An 11246-nucleotide genomic window follows, 5' to 3' on the forward strand; every position below is an offset into this window, starting at 1 on the left:
GAAGAAAGAAATAGAAACAACAAATGAAAAACAAATAATATAAAAAGAATATAAATATATAAAAGAATAAAAAGAAAGTAGAAGAAGAATATAAAAATAATAAATCACAAAGATGTAATAAAATATGAAAAGAAGAAATAAATTGTGTATTTTTATTGTAAAAATTAGAAATATTCAATAAAAGTGTCTAATTTAATGATGTAAAATAATTAATATTATTTTATTAATGAAAAATATTTTACTCTTTTTTATGTTATTATTTATATGTATAATTTCATCATGATATTTATTATATAATTAAACATAAGTGTTATGTTATTATAACATGTAATATGTAATAAAATATAAATGACAATGATATGAATATATAACATAGAATATAAAATAAAAGAATAATAAGAATAAATGATAAATAAAAGGAGAAATGATAATCAATGATATAATAATAAATAAAAAGTATAAAATATAAAATATAATATTAATATTAATATAAAACAAAAGAGAATAAATATAAATTGAAAATAGATATAAATGATAATAATATAAAAATGATAAAGATGAATAAACAAATACAACTAAATAGAAAAGAATATAAACATAAAAATAAGAAAATCTAAATAATATAAACATAAAAACATAAAATAAGAATAATATAATAATATATAGATAATAAGAAGAATACAATGATATAAATAATATAAACAGAGAAATAAAAATATAAAAATACGATAGATAAATAACATATAAAGAAAAGAATAAAAAGAATAAAAATAAATATGAATAATCAAATAATCTATTTCATTAATATTTCATACAAAATGAATACAAATGATTATAAAATATAAACATAAATATATACAGATTGTATATTTATCATACTTTTTATTTTTATTTTAGGAGCAAAATATAATAAATGGAAAATTCTATGGATGCAAATTATTTTGCATCTTTTTTCATTTTTGTAAATTATTTAGATGCATTTTTTCTTTGCTAATTTTCGTACCCTAAAAAGAATCATACTAACTTGAAACTTTCCTAAAAAAATATTTTAGAAGCAGTTGTTTAAGATAAGTCATATTTTTTATTCATCATATTGAAGAATAAATTTGTTCTATAGGAGAGATTCTCTAATTAATGAAAGAAAATATAACAATAGAAGAAATAGTATTAATTAAGTTCCTTGATTAAGTGTCTTCTTCTAAATGCTAAACTTATTTTTGTTTATAATTATTAATATAATGAAAAGTTATAACCAATTCATCTTTTCTACGTTACAAGAGTCTATAATTCATTTATTTTTAAATAGAGAAAGCAATACCATAAAGTAAAATTTAATATTTTGATTTAAATAACAAATATTAATTTATTAATTTATTCTAATCAAGTACAATTCCAGAAAAAAAATAAATTAATTTTAACTGAAATTGAATATAATAAAAACAATTAAAAAATATATTTATATCCCACCTAATCGAAGGAGAGAAATAAAAATAGATTATTCAAAAAAAGAAAAAAAATATAGAAATCTTAAAAATCAAGTTATCATTAACTTATATGGCAGAAGATTTACAAGCCAAAATTATACAAACAAGAAAAGAGATCGATCAAATTAAAGAAGAGACCCGTGCAAATAGGGAGGCTAAAGAAGACACAACAAGTTTGTTATATAATAGTTTAATTTTTTATTAGTTTAATGAAAAGATATTAACATAAAAGTGAAAAAATTTACATCAGAAATTCCAGGTATTTCAAGGAGTGACCACGTTAAATTTAAACGTGGGTTAAGAGGTCATATTTCTAAAATTTATGCTATGCATTGGGCAAGTGATTCTACTCATCTTGTTTCTGCTTCCCAAGATGGATTGATGCTTACATGGGATGGTCAAACAACAAATAAAATTCATTGTATTCGTATTAGAAGTTCATGGGTTATGACATGTGCCTATGCCCCTTCTATGAAATTTGTTGCTTGTGGTGGTCTTGATAATATTGTGTCCATTTATTCGATTGCACCCAAATCATCTTCAAGTGAACCATTAAATAATACTACAGCAGAACTAGCAGGGCATGTTGGATACATTTCTTGTATGAGGTATGTTGATGAAAATCGTATTTTAACTTCATCAGGAGATTCTACTTGTTGCTTATGGGATGTTGAACAGTCTGCTAAAATTATGGATTTTAAAGACCATCAAGCTGATGTTATGTGTGTTTCTGTATCACCAGATCAAAACACTTTTGTTTCAGGTGCATGTGATAGTATGGCTAAATTATGGGATATTCGTATGGAAAATTGTGTTGCTACATTTACTGGACATGATGCAGATATCAATGCTATTGCATTCCATCCATCTGGTAATGCTTTTATCACAGGAAGTGATGACTTTTCTTGTAAATTATTTGATATTAGAGCTGATAGAGAGTTAATGAATTATTCATCAGAATCAATGCAACATGGTGTGACTAGTGTAGCTATTAGTAGTACAGGAAGATATTTATTCTGTGGTTATGATGATTTAGGATGTTTATGGTGGGATGTTCTTAAAGGAGATTATATTACCAAATTAACTGGTCACGAAAATAGAGTAAGTTGCCTTGGTGTTTCACCAGATGGTTATGCATTGTGTACTGGTTCATGGGATTCGACATTGAGAATTTGGGCAAATTAAAATTGCTTTACCAATTAATTTTTTTTTATTTTAAGAATTTTTTTATTTTTTTTCAGTGTTTTAATTTAATTATTCTGTTAAATTATAATTTTATTATTTTATTGAGTATATTTTCAATTTAAAAATGAAGATTTTTGGTTTCATTAAAAAAGTTGAACAGATTGAACTATGAAATTGTTAAATGATATTTTGGTTACTAATACTCTCAACATTAGGTATAAAATGTTCAAAAGGATTATATGAATATAATAGAAAGTGCTTACCAAGTTTGGTTATTATATTGTTTTGATTCTTTATAACTCAATAATAATATTAGTGTGTGGTGATGAAATACTCGCAGGATGGGAAGAGTGTGATGGAGGAAGTGGGTGTGAACTGAATTGTTCATGTGCTTTTGGATGGAAAAGAGATAATAAAGGAGGATGTGTTCCATCTTCAAATGGTTTAAGTGTTGGATTTAGTTTTGTAATTGAGCTTGAAAAGGATGTTATTTTAAAAGAGAATTTATTCCGATATGAACTCGAAAATGAAATATGTAATGCATATAATTATGAACTTAAAAACAAAAATACAAATGTTTCTATGTCTAGAGATGTGGTTGTTGTAAAGGCTTTTACTAAAGACCAAATTAACAACAAAACAATTGAAGTTAAATTTAAGTTAACTGGTAACTCAACTGAAATTCCTATTTATGTAAATTACTTTAATTATATGATTTCAAGTTATTCTTCATTCTGGTATAGTCAAAATTCAACATATTTAAAAGTTATTAATCCTATTGAACCAGTTCATATTTTTTATCAAGTTGATCCATCAGAATTTAATGGAATTACCTCAGTAATGATATTATTCATTGTTCTCTCTATTCTTATTTTAATTTAAAAAAGTAGTACCTGTGACACAAATCTTTAATTGTTCTTTTTTTATTTTAAAAAAAGACTTATTAGAATAAGTTAAATAAATCATTGTGAATAATTGTAATAGTGTGTTGGTGGCTTAATTGGTTTTGTTGTTTCAGTTTCATTTAATGAATATGGTTGGTTGTTATTTTGGGATTCTAGTTTATAGGAAGAATATGGATTAGTTAATTGTGACTGTTGAAAAGGAAGATTTTGAGGTGGAAGACTTTGTGATGGAAGGCTTTGTGATGAAACACTTTGTGATGGAATATTTTGTGATGGAATATTTTGAGGTGGAAGACTTTGTGGAGGAAGACTTTGTGGAGGAAGACTTTGTGGAGGAAGACTTTGTGGAGGAAGACTTTGTGGAGGAAGACTTTGTGGAGGAAGACTTTGTGGAGGAAGACTTTGTGGAGGAAGACTTTGTGGAGGAAGACTTTGTGGAGGAAGACTTTGTGGAGGAAGACTTTGTGGAGGAAGACTTTGTGGAGGAAGACTTTGTGGAGGAAGACTTTGTGGAGGAAGACTTTGTGGAGGAAGACTTTGTGGAGGAAGACTTTGTGGAGGAAGACTTTGTGGAGGAAGACTTTGTGGAGGAAGATTTTGTGGAGGAAGGCTTTGAGGTGGAAGGTTTTGGGAAGGAATAGTTTGAGGTAGAAGCATTGGTTGAAATGGGGTTATTGGTTGTGCAGGAAGAATTGGTTGGTTGGCAGACATACGACTCATTGGGTGTGGTTGTGAATATCCATATTTTATATTTGACGGAGAAACTTGTGGTGGCTCAGAAACAAAAGCTAATTTGAGTAATATTCCATTTTCATTTTTATTATTTAGAATAGAAACACAAATAACTGCATCTTGTGTTGTTTTAAATGCAAACACACCACTTCTTATACATGAGCATTCTTTCATTTTATTGAAAAATAGACAGAATGAAAAACAAACGTTGGAGAATCAAAAAAAACATCAACGGGGCGTGGAACAAAATAATGGTCAAAGTAATGACATAATGCCATTGGAGTGTTTGGGCTGCATGCAATAATGGGATGAAGTTGAATAAACTTAACAAACACACTAGGGGCAGTAGAATGAAGTAAAAGTTTTGATGGTTGAAAGTATTTACACCAAATCCCAGGAGGTGCTGCTACACTATCGTGTTTACTATGTTTAACAATAAGTCGTGAACCAAAAAATTTTACATTAGATAGGTTTTGATATGCGTTAATGGTGTCTTCAATAGAGGAGTATTCAATCATTGCAGTACGTTTTTCGCTAAGAACATTAACTTTAATAATAGATCCATATAATGAAAAAAGATTATAAAAATGAAAAGGGGATTGTGGAGTTACATATCGTGGTAATTCATTAACAAGTAAGACTCTTGTTATTGGAGCTTCATGTCCAAATCTAGGACTAATAGTATAGTCATGTGCTTGTGGACTCTCAGTTTTAACATTTAATGACTCGGCATTACTTACTTCTGCTCTACACTTATAATTAAGAATTGGGAGGGGATTAGTTTTGAGATATTCAATACATTTGTTACTTGACTCTGGTGATTCAAATTCTATTAATGAATGGGGCATATCAGGGCGGTGTGAGTTCATACAAATAATTCTTTGAATTTTACCGAATCTTATTACCGAGTCATACAAGTCATTGCAAACAATTGCTTTTTTTATTGGCTGTTGAAAAGCAATAAATACGGTGGGGTTTGGCATATGTGTTGGTTTTCTTATTTAAGATTTTTTCTTTTAAGATTCTTTTAAAATTTTTCCTTTTTATTTTATAATAACATCTTTCAAACTTAACGTGGCACTTCAGAAACATCATACAAACATTAAAATGAAACAATGCATTGAATTACCTGTTATCAACTGATAATGATGTTACTTTTAGAAAGAAAACATATTAATCAATATTTTGATATTGGAATTGATTATTAGTTATGATGATGAAAATATCATTTGTTATAATAGAAGAATGAACATTTATTAAAACAATAGTATTATTTATTTGTTAAGATGTAAGTGTAGTTGATAGTATATATATTGTCAAAAGAAAAAGGTTTGTGTAGTGATGATATTGAATGAAATTATGAATTATGAATGTAATGGTATGTTCATCCAACATAAAATAAGAAAGTAAAGAAAAAGGAGTTTTAACATTCATTAAAATTCAAATAAAGATGAGACAGGTACTTAAATGAAGAATATAAGTTGACAGAATTGAAAAGACATTTGTTCAGTCAAAACGAAAGAATAAAGAATAGAAAATCACACCCCTTAATGTGATGAAAAACAAAAAAATAAGTGAATAGTTGATAAGTCATCATTCTTAAATCACAGGGATATGACTAGTCTCATGTGAGCAAAGAACAATAAGAAAATAAAAGTAATACTACTTAATTAACTACTTTTTAAGTATTAGTACTTTATATACATCCTTTTATATTAATCCATTCTTCTTTTCTCTACTTTCTTTATAAGTGTTTAAATAACATAAAATTTGTTTATTGAAATTAGAAGAGGGTAAATAGATTATTGTTGAATAAAAATGTGTTATTTTAGAAATATGAAAGAAAAGTTTAAGAGAAAGGAAATAATATTTTTAGAAGAAAGAATAAAAGAGAATATTCACATTGACTCATTTTTCCTTTGATTCTTTCAAAGAAAAAAACAATATTTAAATTGGAAATCCACTTTTAAGATAAAAGGAAAAAGATTAAAGATACATACGATTTCTAAATTAATTTTAAATCGCTTCTGTTATTAAGATGGAGACACAAAAACAGTTTCATGATTGGATTATAAAAGAACCACTTGGTAGTGGAACGTATGGTTTGTATGAATAAGTAACTTATTTAATAGAATAAAGACAATTTATATAAATTAGGGAATGTATTTCGTTGTTTGAATACAAAAACAAATAAGAGTGCTGCAATAAAAATTATTAATGAAGAAAGTAATGCATTAAATGAAACTACTATCATTAAAAAATTACAAGGAAATAAAAGTATTATTCGATTTTTTGAATGTGGATATGAATTATATGGATATTGTTTAGTATTTGAATTACATATAATGAATCTTAACCAACTTCGATTAAATCAACCAACACTAAGATTTTCTGTACAAACATCTTTTAGACTATTATATAAAATGATAAAAATTCTTGAATATATCCATTCAAAACAAATACTTCATTGTGATATAAAACCTGATAACTTTATGATATCTCAAGATGGAGATATAATTTTGATTGATTTTGGTTTATCAGAATATTATCAAGATTTTTCTTGTCATCAAAAGTTAGGATTTAAAGGAAGCCTTAAATTTGCATCTCCAAATCAACATTTAGGAAAGAAATCTATTCCAATTGATGATATAATTCCTTTATTTTATATTTTTTATCAAAATATTACAGGAATATTACCATGGGATACTATTTCAAATCCACATGAAATTTATCAATTAAAAATAAAGTTCAAATCCTTTTCTTTATTTAATCATTCTTTAATTCCATTATCACTTGCATTATTATTTGAATCATCTATTTGTAATTCAAAAACAGTTAATTATCAATTAATCTTAGATACACTCTCTAAGTTATTTAATTCTCAATCAATATCTTTATCTCCAATATTTGAGTCAAATGAATATGATGAAAAGATATTTCCTTCTTTAAAAGATGATAATTATAAAAAAGATACACTTCTTGAAAATAATATTGATAAACAAGAAAAGTATTATTCTTCTCAAGTTACTTCACCAGAATTATCACAAAATTTCTTTACAAATATTAAATCTACAGTATCTAAAATAAACCCATTCTCATTTATTATGTCAAGAATTAAATAAATATGTTTTAATTTATTTCTGTTAAATGAAAATAAAATTTAATTAAAAAATTTAAATTGCTTTTCTTTGATTCATATCTCTCTTCTTCTTCAATAAATTTAAGACCAATACAACAGTGCAAAATTGCATTAAAAAGAAACAAATCCAAAAGAATGTATGTGTAGATGCTTCATTATTTTTTGTTACATTTTTGTTAGATTTAATTGTTGTTGAAATTAAAATCTTAAGATCAGTTGTTGTTGTTCCTGTAATTTCTTCTATAGCTCTTAATCTTTCCATAAATGTATCTACATCAACAAGAATATCACTTGTATCAATGATAAGTTCTTGACTCTTTAACATTTCATTTAAATGTTTTGCTCCATTAATAATAATTTTCATTAAATTTGAATTTTCATCATTTAGTTTATCTAAGTTACTTGCTTGTTGTTGAACTTTTCCTAACACTAAATACATTTTTTGTAATGCTAAATCAATATCATTTCCATCACCAAATAATTCATTTTCAGTAAAACCAAAATTTAATCCATTAATACTTTTATCATTTCCTAATAACTCTTTAGTACTTTTTGTTTTTTTCTTTAAATCAATAATTTCAAGTGACTTAATTTGATGATTTCCACCATTTTTATCATCCAATGCAGATATTGCAAAATACATATGTTTTAATTTCCCTTCATATGTCATTTCACATCCTCCTTTGTCTTTTCCTATTGAAATAATTAACTTATTTGTTTTCTCTGTATACTTTAATTCAAATGAAATACTTTCAAAATTAATGGAACTAGGAAAAGTACATTGGGATAATTGTCGTTCTGAATTACTGATTGTTGTTGTTCCTCTTAATGAGTCTGTTGGTACTTTTACATAAATCCCTTCACTTGACTCAGTAAATTTACCTCCAAAATTATTCCCAGAAACAATTGGTTTTGTTGTTAGCCATAATGCAAATCCTTTTCCAATACCATCAGACTTTATTTTTCCATTAATTTGAAAATTAGTTGGAAGTGTCTATGTATGTTAGTGCTAAATTCTTAGTGTAAGTTATAAAATAACCAAACTTTTATTGTTGAAATAAGTCCGTCTTTTTTAGACTCTGTTGTTAATAAAATTCCTTTTGATGTAATTTCTCCATCAACTCGTAATAACGTTTTGATTTTGCTTTCGTCAATATGAGATTTAATACTCAAAAATTGAGATGACACAAGATTAATGAAAAGCAACAACAAGATCATAACAATCATATTTTATAGTTCCTTTTTTCAAATCCAAAACATAAATAACTTTTTCCCGATTTCTTCCAATTTTCAAAACCTTTTTTCTATCTTATTTTAATAAAGATATTATGCTATTTATAAGTTTGTTAAACTGTTATTAATAACACAAATAATATATTTTATTAGATGAAGAAAAACTGTGTTTAAACAATTGTAAGACTCTCCTCTCTAACTGACTTTAATGCTTTAAAAACAATTGTTTTTTTTTTTAAGATTTATAGTAATAAATCAGTTTGATTGTCATAAAGATAACAACACTTTAATAGAGATAAATTATTTTTATTAAAAATTTTTTAATTTATTAATTAGTTGTTTGTGTTATAAAAAAAACCAAGAAGAAAGGTGTTTTAGATAAAATCAATAAAAAGGTATTAGTAGATAAATTCTGAAGTTTTTTTATTTATCCATTTGTTTAGCAAAAAATAAATATTCTTATTTTATTTTTATTTTTACTTGCCTTTTAGTAGAAAGATGATAAACGCATTTTAGATAGAAAGACTTTGTTAATTTAAGATTAAGAAAAATAAGATAATTTGAACTTATAACTAAAAGATATTCTATTCAATTCTTATACCAATGAAGAAATTAGAACGTGTGTATTTGATGAATATTATTTTTTATTTAGGAACAGTAGATGACTTAATTAATTTTCTTCAAATTAGTAAGAATTGTTATGAGTCGTTCCAAATGATGCATACCAACCCTAATTATTCATTCAAAACACAAAAAAAAGAATTACAAATATTCAAGGATTGTTCATCTTTAGAAACTGTCACTGGGTCATTTGAATATATTAAAGACTTTCAATGTAACTTAAATGCTATTTTGATTTTACCTGTACAGCATGGGGCATCACAAGGAGAAATGAATACAGTTATAGAAGAATTAGTGAGTTGTGCAAATAGAATAGTTAAACTTAAATTAGTAACAAGTAGAAGTGATTTTGAAATACACTGGAAAACATTTATTAATTTAAAAGACATAACTTTTGATTTATCTGGAGAGAGTTGGGTTCATTTTTATGATGGATATCTTACTCTTAATCAAATATTCTTTGATAAATGGAGATTTCATGAACTTAAAGACCTTTCAAAACTTAAGAGAGTATGTGTACGATCAATTAGTTTTAGTTGTAAACCTCCTAATGTAGAATCATTATTAGCTTCTAAATGGTTTGTTGAAGTAGCAAATTGGAACAGAAAGCTATATGTATATGGTAATCAAATTCAAAAAAGTTCTCCTAACGAAAATATTGTCCTTATTACAAATTCACTTACTAGAGAACCAAAGACATTAGTTTCTTATTTATCTTTTTGTCAAATAGATGGAGGTCATTTAGATTTATTTATTAGAGATTGGAAAAAATATTATCCAGCAAAAGTAATGCTTCATTCTTGTAAAACAGTAACTGATATATCAATGGTTGACTCTTTAGAAGAGGTAGAAATAGGAACATCAGGTAATGGATATACATTCATTCTTCCAAAAAATATTAAGAAAGTAAAAGTTGGTAATGGTGTTAACACAATTGATATCTCACTTTGCCATGACATTAAATTTGAAGTCCAATACCTTAATTTTTGGGTTGAACCATCAAAAAAAGAAATTACATCCTTAGTTGTGGATTGTACTTATTTACATGAAGATTCGCTAACGAGATTAACTGAATTTGAAAATGTTAAACAAATCATACTTAATGAATATGATGATAAAATTATACTTCCTCCTTTACCTGAGTCCGTTACTGTTATCAAAAACTATCTGAGTACTAAACAACAACCTTATGTATTTTATACTCATATTAATAAAAAAGGTCCTCGTGAACTAGATGAAGAAGATTCCTCTCATCAGAGAGGATGTGTCATTAATTGATTTCTTTTTTCCTCTTTCTTCTTCCACTAAAGCTTTTTCAAAAAGAATAAACAATACAATAAAAAAATAAAAGAAAAATAAAGAAAAAGAACAAATCATGTCAACATCAGGAAGAAACCATAAAGCAGAACAAATGTTTGCAGAAGCAAATACTCTCCAAAATAAATGGTCTTTTTTCAATAAAGAAGCAAACATGACTGATGCAGCAGAATTATTTAATAAAGCTGCTAATTTATTTAAGGCTAGTGAAGAATATGACAGAGCAGCAGAGGCATATGATCGTGCATATTTATTATCAACAAAATTAGGTGATAATTCAAGTGCAAATAAGGCAGCATTAAACAAAGCATTATGTTTGTCAAAAGGAGCACATCCAGAAGATGCAATTGCACCACTTGAAAATGTTGTTGAGAATTATATAACTAATGGATCATTTTCACAAGCAGCAAAAACAGAACAAGAGATTGCAAAGTTGTATGAAAGTATGAAAAAATATGATAAAGCTTCTGAGGCATATAAAACAGCAGCTGGGCACTATGAAATGGATAACAGACCAGCGTCTGCATTGCCATTTAAAATTTCAGCAGCTAAGCTTGATGCATTAAGTGGACAATTATTGAATGCATATGAAACATTTGATAAGATAGGGATGGATGCACTCAATTCTGG

General features: G+C 26.3%; 7 protein-coding genes across 7 annotated transcripts in view, besides 1 other annotated feature; 5 read left to right on the forward strand and 2 right to left on the reverse strand.

Moving 5' to 3' along the window:
- Positions 1–1554: 1554 nt before the first annotated feature.
- EHI_000240 (guanine nucleotide-binding protein subunit beta, putative) lies at positions 1555–2669 on the forward strand (the record flags this gene model as incomplete). Its single annotated transcript, XM_647655.2, has 2 exons — positions 1555–1657; positions 1717–2669. 2 exons carry the CDS (start codon positions 1555–1557, stop codon positions 2667–2669), a joined length of 1056 nt encoding a protein of 351 aa, XP_652747.2.
- A 176-nt stretch (positions 2670–2845) lies between these two features.
- On the forward strand, positions 2846–4387 carry EHI_000250 (uncharacterized protein). The gene is made up of 2 exons (XM_647654.2): positions 2846–2935; positions 2986–4387. Exons 1-2 carry the CDS (start codon positions 2851–2853, stop codon positions 3549–3551), a joined length of 651 nt encoding a protein of 216 aa, XP_652746.1. The 5' UTR covers positions 2846–2850; the 3' UTR covers positions 3552–4387.
- On the reverse strand, positions 3632–5289 carry EHI_000260 (RNA recognition motif domain containing protein; the record flags this gene model as incomplete). The annotated part of the gene is made up of 2 exons (XM_647653.2): positions 3632–4473; positions 4644–5289. The coding sequence occupies 2 exons, from the start codon at positions 5287–5289 to the stop codon at positions 3632–3634; spliced, it is 1488 nt and encodes a 495-aa protein (XP_652745.2).
- A 411-nt stretch (positions 5290–5700) lies between these two features.
- Positions 5701–5881: a repeat region.
- A 463-nt stretch (positions 5882–6344) lies between these two features.
- Positions 6345–7428, forward strand: EHI_000270 (protein kinase domain containing protein; the record flags this gene model as incomplete). The annotated part of the gene is made up of 2 exons (XM_647652.1): positions 6345–6408; positions 6464–7428. The coding sequence occupies 2 exons, from the start codon at positions 6345–6347 to the stop codon at positions 7426–7428; spliced, it is 1029 nt and encodes a 342-aa protein (XP_652744.1).
- A 51-nt stretch (positions 7429–7479) lies between these two features.
- EHI_000280 (uncharacterized protein) lies at positions 7480–8672 on the reverse strand (the record flags this gene model as incomplete). Its single annotated transcript, XM_647664.1, has 2 exons — positions 7480–8439; positions 8490–8672. The coding sequence occupies 2 exons, from the start codon at positions 8670–8672 to the stop codon at positions 7480–7482; spliced, it is 1143 nt and encodes a 380-aa protein (XP_652756.1).
- A 609-nt stretch (positions 8673–9281) lies between these two features.
- EHI_000290 (uncharacterized protein) lies at positions 9282–10577 on the forward strand (the record flags this gene model as incomplete). Its single annotated transcript, XM_001913574.1, has 1 exon — positions 9282–10577. The coding sequence occupies one exon, from the start codon at positions 9282–9284 to the stop codon at positions 10575–10577; it is 1296 nt and encodes a 431-aa protein (XP_001913609.1).
- Positions 10578–10674: 97 nt separating this feature from the next.
- The window catches only part of EHI_000300 (N-ethylmaleimide-sensitive factor attachment protein, alpha, putative), a gene marked incomplete at both ends in the record, with an annotated part of 678 nt that continues 106 nt past the window's right edge, over positions 10675–11246 (forward strand). The window contains one exon of the mRNA XM_001913575.1: positions 10675–11246. This exon is cut by the window's right edge and continues 106 nt beyond it. Coding sequence (XP_001913610.1) covers positions 10675–11246 — 572 coding nt within the window.

This window comes from Entamoeba histolytica, genomic scaffold (genome assembly GCF_000208925.1).
Source record: "Entamoeba histolytica HM-1:IMSS scf_1104750516279 genomic scaffold, whole genome shotgun sequence".
Lineage (NCBI taxonomy): Eukaryota > Evosea > Mastigamoebida > Endamoebidae > Entamoeba > Entamoeba histolytica.

Excerpts from the sequence above, each read along its gene's own strand:
- EHI_000250 (XM_647654.2), top strand. The coding sequence starts at position 2,851 with ATGATATTTTGGTTACTAATACTCTCAACATTAGGTATAAAATGTTCA. Across the intron at positions 2,936-2,985 it reads TAATAGAAAGTGCTTACCAA|TGTGTGGTGATGAAATACTC; the intron begins GTTTGGTTATTA and ends TAATAATATTAG.